This window comes from Cynocephalus volans, chromosome 10 (assembly GCF_027409185.1).
Source record: "Cynocephalus volans isolate mCynVol1 chromosome 10, mCynVol1.pri, whole genome shotgun sequence".
Taxonomy (NCBI): Eukaryota; Metazoa; Chordata; class Mammalia; order Dermoptera; family Cynocephalidae; genus Cynocephalus; species Cynocephalus volans.
Genome location: NC_084469.1, coordinates 106,244,108 through 106,259,923, shown reverse-complemented (window position 1 = coordinate 106,259,923; position 15,816 = coordinate 106,244,108). Strand labels below are relative to the sequence as shown.

Genomic DNA, 15,816 nt, shown 5'->3' with positions numbered 1-15,816 from the left:
TTTTAGTCCCAACTTCTCTTCTAGTCCTTCCCCCCTTTTGTTCTTCCTGAATTGCACCTTTAGGAAGTTGCTAATATCAGCTAGTATAATCCTGATTCAATGGCTGCATAAAATCTCATGATATCTCTGTGCTGTTTACACTAGTGATGTTTTTAATATATTTTTCTCAAAAAATGGCAATTATATCAATGGCACGAATTGGGGGATTATTAAGTTAAAACTGTGCTTCTCAACTGGGTGTGATATTGTCCCATAGGGGACATTGATCAAAAAATGACCGAAGACATTTTTGGCTTTCTTACTGGGGAGAGGTCATTAGAGACCAAGGATTCTGCTTAACACAATGCATGGGGAAAACCTGGCACAAGGAATGATCTGGCCCAGAATTTCAGTAGCGCTGAGAGTGAGAAACTCTGAGTTACAGATTCTCTGCATTTTTCACTTTAGTAGTTGTCTGCAGATTGTTTCTCTGCAGGCTTCTAACACTGCACATCTCCACCAGCAAAATTAGAGCAACTCATTGGCTACTAGTTTAAAAGTTCCAACGCTGATGATTGTAACAACTGTATAAGTTTTTTCCCAGACTGATAAATTTGAAAGAGATTTCTTGTTTTCTTAAACTATGACTGGGTCAGGGAAAATATTCATATATTGATCACCATATTTATTTGCATAATATTATTATATGCCCATTTTCTTATTTTTCTTTTTCTTTTTATTGTAACAAATTTGATTGCACCTATCTGTGGTGTACAGAGTTGACATCAACACCCACACAATACTCCCATTTTCTACAGTTCTCAACATTTCCATTGACTTTAACAGATTGCTGTTTCTGTATTGATTTTGGGTATTGTATTTATTGACATAAAATGTCAAAATTGTATTTGGGTAAATGTTTCTAATGCCTTACAGCAGAGCCTTGCCGTAGTCTTAGTCATGCCCACTGTAAATTTTAGATGTAATTTTCTTGTTCACCTATAATGTATTGCTGACTTTTATACTAAGGACATTAATTCCTCTTATTTTTTCTAAGACTGAGGAGGTGGGGACCAACTTCATTTTCTTCCAGAAAGAAAGCCATTTCCTCCAGCTTTTATTTACCTAATCAGGTTTTTCCAAATAAATTGAAATGCAATCTTGTCATGTATTAAATTCTCATATATACTGAAGCCAGATTCCTGATTCATTCAATAAATATGATCTGAGAGTCTGCCTAGAATGTGCTAGAACATTCTAGAAGCCTTCTCCATTATATTCTTTTATGGCTTGGTCTTTACCAATTTAATTCTCAATCCACCTTGATATCATTAAGTTATTGGTATTTTGTATCTTGTTTCAGTTAATGTTTGATGCTCCTTTCATTTTCAGTATATATCTTTTGAAACTGCTCTGTTGAATCTGCTTTTATTCACAGCCATTATTTTTGTTTTACAACTTTTATTTTTCTTCAATTTGCTTATAGAGTGAACACATATTCACATATATCTGTGAAAATACAAAGGTAAAAAAAGCCAGTGATGTCCCTGTTCCTTAGATCTTGCATCACAATGAGGAAGACACACTACAATGAAATTAATGTGTGTATGATGTAATGAACTCAGGGATAAATAAAAGACAGGATGTTATTCAGCAGGAGAGGAGAGAAATCTCATGGGCTGTGCAGGATTTTACTGAACATGGCATGGGGAGGTCTTTGCTTGTTAACTGAAGACCAGAACTACTGTGTACTTATTGGACTTGTCAAAAAAGAGACCAAAACTGAGATCCTGAAAATAACAAAGAAAAGATGCCACCTAAGGAAAGTGAGAAAAAGTCTCCCCTCATCTGTTATCAGACCACATGAAAACTAAATCATGAAATCAATATTGAATATGTGCAGGAAAAACATCTCTTCTAATGTTTCATATAAAAATGCCCAAATTTTGTTGTTCTTTGTATATTTTTCTTTTGTGAATTTTTCGTTTATTCCTTTTGCCCCAAGGCATATAACAGGATTTCAAATGTTTCCAAACCAACAAAGCATTTTCTTCATTACACTCTCTCAGAGACCATCTGAATTTATTAGATCATATTTTCCCCCATTCAGGGACATTTAATTCTTTTCTCTCAGGAGAAAGAAGACTAAAAGTCTATTCTGAAACGGAACCCTAAGCTTACATGTATATGGGAGATTTAAACCTGGGATTTGGGGGTTCCATTTCTACCTTTTTTTTGGAGTAAGAATAATTGGAAAATGACAGCTTGTCCATTCCTTTCAAATAGTGCAAGTGGGAGTGACAATAACAAGGTATTAACATGGCTGCAGAAAGCCACAGCATGGGGCATGTTTATAAGTGTGTGTGTGCATATGTGTGTGTATGTGCACATGTGCACACTTTTAGGAATAAGAGCACATTTCAAAGAAAGGTCACCTAGGCTCAGTATATTGCAAACGGAGACTCATAATACAGTGGCCAGAACGTAAGGCAATGGACAAAACTAAAAAGCAGATGTATTTAAATTCTCAGGGCACATTTGCAGTCAACTTACTAAAGGACAGATGCAACAGCATCTGGGCAGAGGGACTCCTTTTGTCTTGAATTTTTGGTATCAATGAGGCCACCTTGTTCTGCAACACTCTCTGACACCAAGTGTCATCACTCTCCTGTTGCTCATTTCCTGCCACGCTGACATTCTTGTTGGCTCTGAACATCTGAAGAAAGCACCCTCCTCAGAGTCTTTGCACTGGATCTTCCTCTTGCAAGGCACGTACTCCTGCAGATAACTTTGTGGCTCCAGTGCTGTCTTCCTGCAGATTTGTTTTCAAGTGTCACCTATTTTACCTCAGCATACAGTAAAAAATAACACTCTCTATTAACATTCTTCTTTGTATCTACTTTCTTTATCTTCATAGTACGTGTAACCAACTGACATGTTACATGATTATTTCATTATATTTATTTTTCTGTATTTTTTTATTTCTCTGTCATTGGATTTTAGAGTTTTGTTTCTTAGCACAGATCTATCACTGTCTACATAGTGACTGAAACATGATTGTCACTCAATTTATATTCCTCAAATGCATGAAAAAAAATTGTCACAAAAATTTGTTAGTATACGACCTTTGGAGAAAGGCTGAGAGTCGAACAGGGATTTCTAATCAAGATGGCAAAGGGGATCTACCAAAGGGTGGTAGACTTTTATGCAAAATATAGAAATTGCTGTTTTGACTATAGAATATAAGTGATAGTGTTTATTAACAGTGAGTAATGCATGCTTGGTTGTCATTATTTTTCTTATTTTTTTTCGTAGTCATGTCAAACACATGGAACCAGGGAATGATACTCGAATTTTAGATTTTCTTCTTCTGGGACTTTCAGAGGAACCTGGACTACAACCCTTGCTGTTTGGATTGTTCCTGTCCATGTACCTGGTCACTGTGCTAGGCAACCTGCTCATCATCCTGGCCACGATCTCAGACTCCCACCTGCACACACCCATGTACTTCTTCCTCTCCAACCTGTCCTTCGTGGACATCTGTTTCACCTCCACCACCATCCCAAAGATGCTGCTAAACATCCAGACACACAGCAAGGTCATAACCTATGCAGGCTGCATCACCCAGATATACTTTTTCATACTCTTTGGAGTTTTGGACAACTTCTTCCTGACTGTGATGGCCTATGACCGGTTCGTGGCCATCTGTCACCCCCTGCACTACACAGTCATCATGAACCCCCGGGTCTGTGGACTACTGGTTATGGTGTCCTGGATCGTGAGTGCCCTGAATTCCTTGTTCCAAAGTTTAATGGTGCTTCTGCTGTCTTTTTGTACTGACTTGGAAATCCCCCACTTTTTCTGTGAAATCAATCAGGTGGTCCACCTTGCCTGTTCTGACACCTTTCTTAATGACATGGTTATATATGCTGCAACTGTGCTGCTTTTTTGTGGACCACTCACTGGGATTCTTTACTCTTACTCTAAGATAGTTTCCTCCATATGTGGAATTTCAACAGCTCAGGGGAAGTATAAAGCATTTTCCACCTGTGCATCTCACCTCTCAGTTGTCTCCTTATTTTATGGTACAGGTGGAGGAGTGTACCTTAGTTCTGCTGCAACACACAACTCACACTCATGTGCTACAGCCTCAGTGATGTACACTGTGGTCACACCCATGCTCAACCCCTTCATCTACAGTCTGAGGAATAAGGACATAAAGAGGGCTCTGAGAAGCTTCTTCAGAGGAAAGCAATGAGAAAACCATTTTCCTTTCTTTTTTAATTGTGATAAAATATACATAACATAAGGTTTGCCATTTTAACCATATTTAAACATACAATTCTGCAGAATTAATTACATTCACAATGCTGTGTAACCATCACCTCTATCTTTAAACTTTTTCATCATCATCTTAAACATAAACTCAAACACTAATTTCTAATTATTCTTCCACAGTGCCACCCACACCCCCAGCTTTTGACAGCTTCTAATCTTCTTCTGTCTCTGAATTTTTTTTTTTAATTTTTCTTAAATGACCCATGATAACTGTATACATTTATTGAGTGCAATATGTTGTTGTGTACATTTACACAGTGTGAAATGACCCTATCAGGGTATAAAACATATCCATCAACTCAATCATTTGTTATTTCTTTGTGTTGGGAACATTCAGAGTCCTCTCTGACATCTATTTGGAATTACACAATAAATTGTTAACTATATTCTCCCTGTATTGGTAGAGAAGACTCATTATTTCTAGGTACAATTTTGTATCCATTGACCGCCCTGTCTCTATTCCTCCTCCACCTCACCCTTCCAGTCTATATAACGAGTATTCTACTCTCTACCTCTATATGATTAACATTTTTTAGTTCCAAATATGAGTGAGAACATGGGGTGTTTTTCTTTCTGAGCCTGTCTTATTTCACTTAACAATGTCCTCTCCAAACTAATCCATGTGGTTGCAAATGGCAGAATTTCATTCTTGTCTATGGCTGAGTAGTATTCCATTGTGTATATATACCACATGTTCTTTACCCAGTCATATGTTGATGCATACTTTAATTGATCCAATTCTTGACTATTGTGAATACAGCTGCAATAAATGTGGGAATACAGGTATCCATTCAACATGATGATTTCTGTTCCTTCGGATATATACCCACTAATGGGATTGCTGGATCATATCGTATTCTATCCATAGTTATTTTGAGAAATCTCCATTCTATTTTCCATAATGACCGTACTAACTTACATTCCCACCAAAACTGTATAAGAGTTACTCTTTCTCCATATCTTCACCGCAATTTGTTATTTTCTGTCTTTTTGATAAAATCATTCTAAACGGAGTGAGATGATATCTCAATGTAGTTTTGATTTGCATTTCAATGATGACTCGAATTTTTTCTTACACATGTAGGCCATTTGTTTATCTCCTTTTGAGAAATGACTACACAGCTAATTTGCCCATTGTTTTTTATTGTGGTAAAATATATACAAGGATTCTCATTTTAAGCATCTTTAGATGTACAGTTGCATGGAATTAATTACATTCACAATACTGTGGAATCACTACCTCCACGTGTTTCCAATTTTTTTTTCACATTCTAAACATAAACCCTGTTCCCATTAAACAATAACTTCTCTTGTTCCTCCTCCTCAGTTTCTGGTGACCTCTAAGCTACTTCTGTCTCTGAATTTTTTTAAAATTTATTTTCATAACTGACACATATTAATTGTATATATTTATAGAGTACACTGTGATATTTGGATACATTTACACAGTATGTAGTAATCTATTAGGGAACAATCCAGCAATCCTACTAGTTGATATACATCCAAAGGAATGGAAATCAACATTTTGAAGGGATATGTGCAAACCCAGTGTTATCACAGCTCTACTCACAATAGCCAAGTTTTGGAACAACCTAAATGTTCATCAATGGATGATTGAATAAAGTCAACATGGTGTATATATACAATGGAATACTACTCAGCCATAAAAAAGAATGAAATTCTGTCATTTGAAGCAACATGGATGAGCCTGGAGGAAATTTTGTTAAGTAAAATACGTGAGGAACAGAAAGAGAAACACTACATGTCCTCAGTCATATGTGGAAGCTAACGAAATTGATATAGAAGTAGAGAGTAAAATAGCAGTTAGGATAGACTACTAAGGGGTCGGGGGAAAGAGGAATGAGGAGTTAGTGTCAATGCCCATTTTTTAAATCAGATTTTTTGCTATTGATCTGTTTGAGTTCCTTCCATATTCTGGATATCAATCTCTTGTCAGCTGGATATTTTCAAATATTTTCTCCCACTGTGCACGTTGTCTCTTCACTCTTTTGCTTGTTTCCTCAGCTCTACAGAAGATGTTCAGTTTGGTGTTATCCTATTCATTTATTTTTGCTTCTACTTTCTCACATTATAACTCAAAAGGCCTAGAAACTAAAAGTAGGGAAAAACCTTACCCAAATATAGCAGAAGTAAGGAAATAATAAAGATCAGTATACAAATAAATCAAGTAGAAAATTGGAAATATCAGTAAAAGTAAGAGTTGTTTTTTTGAAAAAAATAAACAAAATCAACAAACCCATACATAGTTAGACTAACTCAGAAAAAAAGAGAGAAACTCAAATATATAAAATTGGAAACAAAAATAGAGACATTACAATAGATGCCTCAGAAATAAAAAAAAGATGATAAGAAATTATTATGAACAATTATATGGCAACAAATTTAATAACTTAGAAAAAAAATGGATAAATTTCAAAAAAAATACAGCTTACCAATCCTGAAGCAGGCAAAAATAGAAAGCCTGAACATACCAATAACAAATAAAGAGAATTACATAGTAATTGAAAATCTCCCAAAAAGGAAAAGCTGAGTACCAGATAACTTCATGGATGAATTCTACCATACCTTCAAAAGAAAATTAATACCAATACTTTTTACAGGTAGAGGACATACTTCCCAGCACATTTTATATGGCCAGCTTCACCTTCATACCTAACCCAGGTAAAGACTCCACAAGAAAAGAAAACTATATCTCAGTATCACTGATGAGCTTTGATCAAAAATCCTCAAAAATTGTATTAGCAGGAAATCGAATTTAAAAATGCATCAAAACTTAGACATCATGACTGAGTGGGATTTATTCCAGTCATGCTAGGGTGGTTTTACATAGGCAAGTCAATCAATGTGGTACATTACACTGCCAGACTGAAAAATAAAATCACATGTTCATATTAATTGGCACAGAAAAAGCATTCAGCAAAGTTCAACATCCTCTTTTGATTAAAACTCTTGAATGTTTTGGTATGAATGGAAATTTCCTTATCATATTAAAGACCATTTATTTAAAAATCCCAGAGATAACACTGCAATTAATGCACAGAAACAAATTTTTCATCTAAGGTTTAGTATGAGGCAAGGATGCCACTTCTATTCAACATCTCATTCTGAGTACTATCAAGAGCAACTACACACTGAAAAGAAAAAAAATGTCCAAATCAGAAAGAAAGAAGTAAAATTATCTCTATTTGTAGATGGCATGATCCTACATGTACAAAATCTCTAAGGAATCCACCAAGGAACTCTTAGATCTAATAAATGAACTCAGTAAAGATGCAGGATATAAAATAATCATACAAAAAGTTATGAAACGTATATATATACATAAATAACAACCCAGCTGAAAATTAAAAACAAACAATCCCATTTATAATAACATCAAAAATACTTATGAATAACTTTAACCAAGGAGGAGAAAACACTGTACACTGAAAAGTATAAAATGTTGTTGAAAGAAACTGAAGAGAAAACAAGTATTTCATGCTCATGGATTGAGAAGAATTAGTATTGCAAAATGTCCATCGTATCCAAAGCAATATATAGACTCACTGCAATCCCTGTCAAAATCCCAACAGTATTCTTCACAGAAACAGAAGAAACAATCCTACATTTTTTATGGAATCATAAAAAACCCCAAATAGCTACAGCAATTCTGAGAAAAAATAAGGACAACTTGGAGCCATCACACTTCCTGATTTGAAATTATATTACAAAGCCATAGTAATCAAAACAGCAAGTTGCTGGCATTTAAAAATAAAAAGACACATAAACTAATGGAACAGAATAGAGAATCCAGAAATAAATCCAAATATATATGGTCAACTAATTTTCAACAAGGGCACCATGAAGACACAATAGGGAGAGAATAGTCTCTTCAATAAATGGTTTTTGGAAAACTGGATTTCCTGTATCTTACACTATACACAAAAATCAATTCAAACTGGATAAAAGACCTAAACATAAGACCTGAAATCATGAACCTAGGAAAAAACATAGGGGAAATCTTCTTGCCATTGTCCTTGGCAATGATTACTTGGATGTCAAACCAAAAAGCTCAGGCTACAAGAACGAGAATAAATTAGTGGAATTACATCAAACTGAAAAGCATCTGCAAAGCAAAAAAAAACAATTGACAGAGTAAAACGCAACCTACTAATTGGTAAAAAAAAATTTGCAAACTATGTGTTTGATAACCAAGGTATATAAAGAAATCAGTAGTAAGAAAACATACGAGTATAACCTGGTTAAAAAATGGGCAAATGATCTGAAAAGACATTTGATCAAAGACAACATAAAAATGGTTCACAGGGACACGAAAAGGTGGCGGACATTACTAACCATCATGGAAATGCAAATCAAAGCCACGATGAGCTATCATGTCACACTTGTTAGGATGGCTATTATCAAAAAGAAAAGAGATGACAAGTATTGGTGAAGGTGTAAAGAACAGGGAACCCTAGTCCACTGTTGGTGCAGCCATTATATAAGGCAGTGTGGAGGTACATAAAGAAATTAAAGATAGAATTACCATGTCACCCAGCAGTTCCTTTTCCAAAAGAACTGAAATCAGCACCTCATAGAGATACCTGCACTCCCATGTTCATTGCAACATGGTCACAATAACCAAGACACTGAAATAACTGAAGTGTCCACTACTGGATGTATGGAAAAGAAAACATATACACAATGGAATATTATTCAGCCTTAAGAAATAAGGTAGCCCACCAGTGTTCACAACATGGATTGACCAAGAGGATATTATGCTAAGTGAATAATCCAGACAGAGAAAGGAAAATATTGCATAATCTCACTTAAATGTGAAATCTTTAAAAAGGTAAAATATGTGAAATGTAAAAAATATTTTAAAACACTGGTTACCAAGATGTGGGAGGAGAGGATATTGAGATGTAGGTCAAAGGACAGAAAGTGACTAATATGTAAAATGAACTAGTAGAAAGATATAAGCTATGACATGAGGACTGTAGTTAATAATAGTGTTCAGAGATTTTGCTAAAAGGGTAGATTATAGTTCCTCTCACCACAGGAGGGAAAAACAGTAACTATGCTAGATATCGAAATTGTTTTTATGATTGTAACCATTTGTATATATAACCATTTATCTATTTATCACCTATCTATCTATCTCTCTGTCTCTCTATCTACCTATCTATCTATCTATGTATCTTACAACATCATGTTGTATGTCTCAAATATACACAACAAAATTTGTTATATTTTCCTTTCTGCCCGAACCAGTTTCCCACTGGGAAATCAGGTGTTTAGGGATTGGAATAACAAGAGGAAATTATGTCAAATGAGCAGATATAAGGATCTGTAAATATCTCCTCTGCTGTTGTTCTTCAGAGTGCACAACCTTGGGCTGCACGGGATGTGGTTATTTCTTTTGGAATCCTAAGTCTGGCTAGAGGACTGTTGCTTGACTCTTTCCTGCTGTCTTGTCTGAGGACAGAGCCTTCATCTCCATCATCAGCTACCTAGGGAGGAATTCAGACTTCCATATGGAGACCTTCCTCTCAGAGACCCCTTCCAGGTGAGTCTGAGAGCCCAGTAGGTACTGCAGGAAGGAGTGGAGAGAATGGAAGCCAAGAACATTTACCTGAGGTCACCTGAGATACAATCCTACTTGGCCCAGAGCCAAGAGATCGCTGTAGTGTTTGGCTGAAAATTTTGTCATTAATTTATTTTATATGTTAAAACGAGAAGTGTCTTTTAGACTCAGCAATTCAGAAATCATTGATGACAGTTAACAGATGGGAATGGAAGTCCAGATGGATGTGACTGATGAAGGAATTGGAGGTATAAAGTGGTTATAGTAACTTTAGAATATATGCAAAGAATTTTGCAGGTTAGGGAGCAGGAAATTAAGTATTACCTGTGGAGAGATGTGCAGTGAAATGAGGCATTTTAAAAAATTAAGATGGGATGTATTTGAGGATGTTTCTATATTCATTAGGAAGATCAGACAAATGGACTGCATGCAAATGCTACCTCATAACAGCAGTACATGAAACATACATTTCACAGTATTTTCTCTCACATCAAGCATTCCCATGGGGGGAGGGAATTTTAACAGGTCAAATGGAGAATACTAAAGAGCTTTACTTTGCAATAATTTTGGAACCAGGAAGATGAGTATATTTTTGGTTTGTCGGCCTTTTACTTTTCCTATTGAAAAGGATCTGTGCAAGTTCTTTGCTTTTATGTAATAGAGTCAGTGTATTATGTAGACATGAATACACACAAGCAAGCAGCTTAAAAAAGTACATTATTAAATTATTTTATATGTACGCTTACTATCTATAGCACAGCATATTTTCATTTTTGCTTTATTTATTCTATTCTAGTTAATTCTTACAAACATTAGTCAGACACCCTAATGGGTTCAGATCTCAGATAGTGAAAAACAATTCGCTAGAATGTCCTTTGTACCTATTTTAGCATCTCCCTTTTTCTTTTCTTTCCTCCTCATCAGCAATTTTTGTGACACCACATTTTCTCAACTAATTGTGCAATACCTATGCATTCAGCTACAGTTGCCAGGTAAACTAAGTCTGAGGGAGGTATGTGTAACATTGCTACATCCTTCAGGACATTAATTGGAAGAAAATGGATGGATTTGAATAAAATCAATACAATGATAGTCACACATCTAAAATAAGTGCATGTAAGAAGTGTACATTTTAAATCTGAGAATGTAAAAGAAATAAAGTTGATAAAGTGGATGGCTCCAGGCAGTCCTGAAAAAGTACATGCAGTTTTCCAGGTAGAGAAGGGGGTGGAAAAACTCCATGTAGACCAGTAAGTGGGACTCCAAGCAGAGGGAAGCAAGTGTATAAAGGCCATGGGTGTTGATGTGCAGATGTCTGGTGAACCTGGAAGTCAAGTTAAATGTCTGGAAGTTCTATGTGGAAAGGGGCATGGCAGTGTGATGGTCAAGCCTGTGGGTCTTTCACAGAGAGTCGAGACTTGTGTTTAAAGCTTTTACCTGCTCATCTTTAAAAGTCTTCAACTTCCATGTCCTTTGTACATTTCCTTTTGTGTATTGTGGGTTTACTCTCTTTGCTCACTTTTATCTTGAGTGTTCAATCTGTAAGATGCCTTGACAGTACAAAGAGATCATTTCTTTCTCCTTTGAATAAATTGTTTTCAGCTGCTGGGCATCCAGAGGGATGTGAGCAGGCTTGTCATGCCTCAGGATCAAGGAAGCTGTCCTTTGTCACAATCTCTCAGGGGCCAACTGAGCTTGTTAGATCTTTTTCCCCCTCATGCACATTTCATTCCTCTCTCCTTACTGAGCAGATCTTATTTATTTATTTATTTTTTCTTTGAATGTGGAGCACAAAAAAATCATTTAAAAAGGGAGCCACAAAGTTTACATGTTTTTGAAACTCTTACCAACTTGAATTTGTGAACTATGTCTACATTTATTTTCAGGGAAAGATAATTTGATGTTGATGACTTGCCTTATGTCCATTATTTTCTAGTGAATGTGGCTAGAAGTGAGAAGACAATGGCAGTAACATGTCCTCAGGAGGTCAGAGTGTGTGCGTGTGTGTGTGCGTGCGTGCGCGCATGTGGGTGTGTGTGTGGGTGGGTGTGGGTGGGTGTGTGGGTGTGTGGGTGGGTGGGTGTGTGTTGTGGGGAGTGAGCAGTCCTCAGATCACAGGTGCCTGAGCTCATATGTTCCAAGCCATGACTCATATCATGCAGTTGCCTGAATGCTAATAATTATGAAAATAAGGAGGTATCCACTGTGATCCATGGGATGACTTTACAATTAAAATATTGCATGATTCCACTTAAGTGAGGTGTCTGTAATAGTCGAACTCATAGAAGCAGAGGATAGAGGGGCAGTTGCCAGCTGATTGGCAATGGGGGAAATGAAGAGTTATTTTTCAGTGCGTATAAAGTTAGAGATTTATAAGATGAATAAGTTCTAGAGATCTTCTCTGCAACATAGTGCCTACAGTTAACAATACGATATCGAGCACTTCAAAATTTGTTATGAGGTCAATCTCATGTTAAGTGTTCTCTCCACAAACACAAAACAAAGCAAATAAAGGACACAGGAAAGTTCAGGGAGGTGATGAATATGTGTATTATATTGATTGTGGTGCTGGTATCTAGTGTCATCATATGTGTCCAACTCATGTAATTGTACATATTCAATATGTGCAGTGCTTTGCATTTCAATTATATCTCAATAAAGTTGCTTACAACAAAAGTGCAAGGAAAAGCATGTGCACAAAATATCTCTGGGCCTTGAAGTCTGAGCAGGAGCAGGGGGCCCATCTCACACCTCACATTCTCTGACACTTTCTCTCATCACTCTCCTCTTGCTAACTCTTTCACCACACTGGCTTCCATGATTTTCTAAAACAAGCAAAGTCCCCAGGGCCTTTGCACTGGTAATTCACTTGCAAGGACCACACTTCCACAGGTAACCTCGTGGCTCCACAGTCCAGCCTTCCTTGAGGTATCTTTTCAAATGTCAACTTTTCTCTCTCTCTTGCCTGGACTCCCATACAAGCAGCACTCCCATAAATCTGTACAATTTCTACGTCAATTAAAAAAATTTTTAAAAGCACCAACATCTACCCTATCTTTTTACCTGCCTTTGTTTTATTTGTAGTACTTATTACCATCTGACATGTTATATGATTTCTTTATCAGTTTATATTCTTTCTGCATCAATCTTCTGTTTTTCAGCATGCAATACTCATTGTCTAGACAATGCCTGGGTCATGCTCAGAGCTCAAATTCTATTCCATAAAAATGTAAAAGAATTTGTCATTAAAATTGTAGAATACATGATCTATTTAGAACAAGAAGTTGAACAAGAATTTCTTATCAGATAGATGCTATGAATACCCAACAGGGATCAGATAACAAACACAAAATACAGAAAATCATTTCTTGACTGAAAAATAAAAATTGTAACATTTCTACAATGTGAGTGATGCCCATTTGCTGAAAAAGTAGTCATGTTGGTTTTGTTCTTCCTGGTAGTCCCCTCCACTGCGTGGATCCAGGAAATGATACACAAATTTCAGAATTTCTTCTTATAGGATTTTCAGAGACATCAGATTTGCAGCCCTTCATATTCTGGCTGTTCCTCTCCATGTACCTGATCACGGTGTTTGGCAACCTGCTCATCATCCTGGCCATCATCTCAGACTCCCACCTGCACACACCCATGTACTTCTTCCTCTCCAACCTGTCCTTCGTGGACATCTGTTTCACCTCCACCACCGTCCCAAAGATGCTGCTGAACATCCAGACACACAGCAAGGTCATATCCTATGAAGGATGCATCACTCAGATACACTTTTTTCTACTCTTTGTAGGATTGGATGACTTTCTCCTGACCATCATGGCCTATGACCGATTTATGGCCATCTGTCACCCCTTGCACTATACGGTCATCATGAACTCCTGGCACTGTGGGCTGCTGGTTCTGGTTTCCTGGATCATAGGTGTTCTAAATTCTTTGTCACAAAGCTTAATGGTGTTGGGGCTATCATTTGGGACAGTCTTGGAAATACACCACTTTTTCTGTGAACTTAATCAGGTGGTCCACAGTGCCTGTTCTGACACCTTTCCCAATGACCTGGTGATATATTTTGCATTAGGACTGCTGGGTGCTGGACCCCTTGCTGGTATCCTTTATTCTTACGCTAAGATAGTTTCCTCCATATGTAAAATCTCTTCAGCTAGAGGAAAGTATAAAGCATTTTCTACCTGTGCATCTCACCTCTCAGTTGTCTCCTTATTTTATTGTACAAGCCTAGGAGTGTACCTTAGTTCTGCTGCTACACACAACCCACTGTCAAGTGCTATAGCCTCAGTGATGTATACTGTGGTCACGCCCATGCTGAACCCCTTCATCTACAGTCTGAGGAATAAGGATATAAAGACGGCTCTGAAAAGATTCTTTGGGAGGCAAACTACAAAAGGACCGATTATGCCATGACTGAAAATGTTACCTGATTGCAGGGATCAAAGCATCAGAGAGAAAAATTGTGATTCTTTGATCAGATTGTGAGGTACAGCTTGCTCATTCTGTTTATTTCCTGAAATTTCTCTTTCTTTAATTTCAGTTTCTGTATATGATTTGTCAAACACTTTTATAAGCATTTTGCTCTCTAATATCCTAAAAGTTTCCCCTTGTCATCTTCCTACCTCCCAAAATTTATTCCCATTCTTGTGTCAGGAATATTTAGAATCCCATTTACTTTATTGGAAAACATGGAATTCTTAAGAATAATTTCTGCACAAATTACGAATATCCTCCCATGTAATTTTTCTTTTGTGTTACTAAAACAATAGTCAAGAGATGTATTACTACATTGGGGGGTGGGAACAACTAAAAAAAGTCCCAAGCAAATGAACTATAACAACAAAACTGCAGTTGGCACTAATGTTCTTAATACAATGTGGTAGGAGAGGAAAATCTGAGACCACAGTTTTCACTTCTATGTTTGTTATTGCTTTGTATCTCACTATCTAAAAATGTAAATTGTAATGGACTAGAATGTTTTATAACTGGTAATTAGGTTTAATTTTTCTTGTTAGTATCCTGTTTTCCTGCCCAGCTCAGTGTCCACAGTGTCTTTCATTATGACTGGAAAATGTTGATGACCAACTACTTGACGCCAAGTGCAGTCTCCATTGAAAGACAAGTTTGAATAAATAGTTGAGTTCATATGGTCTTAAAGTCAGACAATATGATAAAGCAACATTTCATATCATACATTGCATTATTATGCAAAACTATTTCTTTTTCATGTTGTTCATCTACTCCTTGGAGTAGGGAAGATTGATGTCCCTGTGTAAGGGCATTTAGTCATGGGGTGAAGGAGTGGTTGATGTGGTTATGTTGTTTTATTGAATTACCTTCCTCTTTCTTCTCAAAAACTTCCAATTCTCCCTGTAAATAACAGTCTTTAATTTGCTCTAAACAAATTATCATCCCATATTCCAAACTTTCTCATTCCTGTCAAAGGGGCAGTCAATGAACAGCATCAATATCATCTATTAGGTGTCTCACTTGTACTCAGGATTCTCTTCAATGTTCATGATAGAAAGATGCCTAACAAGAGACCTTATATTCTGGTTCAGTTTCTACCATGTGATTCAGGGTCACAAGCTTTCCTACGGAAACCTGCATGTCCTCACCATTTCTATTTGTTCCCTGAAAGGAAACATCAGCCTAGTCCCTTTATATGACACATATCTGAAATAAACTTGAATAACAGGGTTCTCATGAATGCTGCCTTCAAATATCACAACAAATGCCAATCTATAATAAATAATAATTTATTGTGTGTTCTCAAATGACTAGAAGAAAGGAGCTCAAATGTTCTCCTCACAAAGAAAAAATAAATTATTGGGTTGTGAAATTGCTAACTACTTGGATTTGATCACTACAAATTGTATGAATGTATTGAAATATAACTC

The 15,816-nt window shown here is 36.5% G+C and overlaps 2 protein-coding genes across 3 annotated transcripts; both read left to right on the top strand.

The window, feature by feature from the left end:
• Positions 1-1,132: 1,132 nt before the first annotated feature.
• LOC134386868 (olfactory receptor 7A10-like) lies at positions 1,133-4,237 on the top strand. Of its 2 annotated transcripts, XM_063108995.1 has the most exons (2): positions 1,133-1,142; positions 3,318-4,237. In XM_063108995.1, the coding sequence occupies exons 1-2, from the start codon at positions 1,133-1,135 to the stop codon at positions 4,235-4,237; spliced, it is 930 nt and encodes a 309-aa protein (XP_062965065.1). The 2 variants fall into 2 exon arrangements, with proteins under 2 accessions (XP_062965065.1, XP_062965064.1); XM_063108994.1 differs by lacking the exon at positions 1,133-1,142 and having other exon boundaries at positions 3,308-4,237.
• A 9,240-nt stretch (positions 4,238-13,477) lies between these two features.
• LOC134387609 (olfactory receptor 7A17-like) lies at positions 13,478-14,329 on the top strand. Its single transcript, XM_063110030.1, has 2 exons — positions 13,478-13,832; positions 14,118-14,329. Exons 1-2 carry the CDS (start codon positions 13,478-13,480, stop codon positions 14,327-14,329), a joined length of 567 nt encoding a protein of 188 aa, XP_062966100.1.
• Positions 14,330-15,816: the final 1,487 nt, after the last annotated feature.

Bases quoted from the DNA above. Each gene is read 5' to 3' on its own strand.
- LOC134387609 (XM_063110030.1), top strand. From the start codon at position 13,478: ATGTACCTGATCACGGTGTTTGGCAACCTGCTCATCATCCTGGCCATC. The intron at 13,833-14,117 runs GTGTTCTAAATT...CTCACCTCTCAG, and splicing joins TCTGGTTTCCTGGATCATAG to TTGTCTCCTTATTTTATTGT.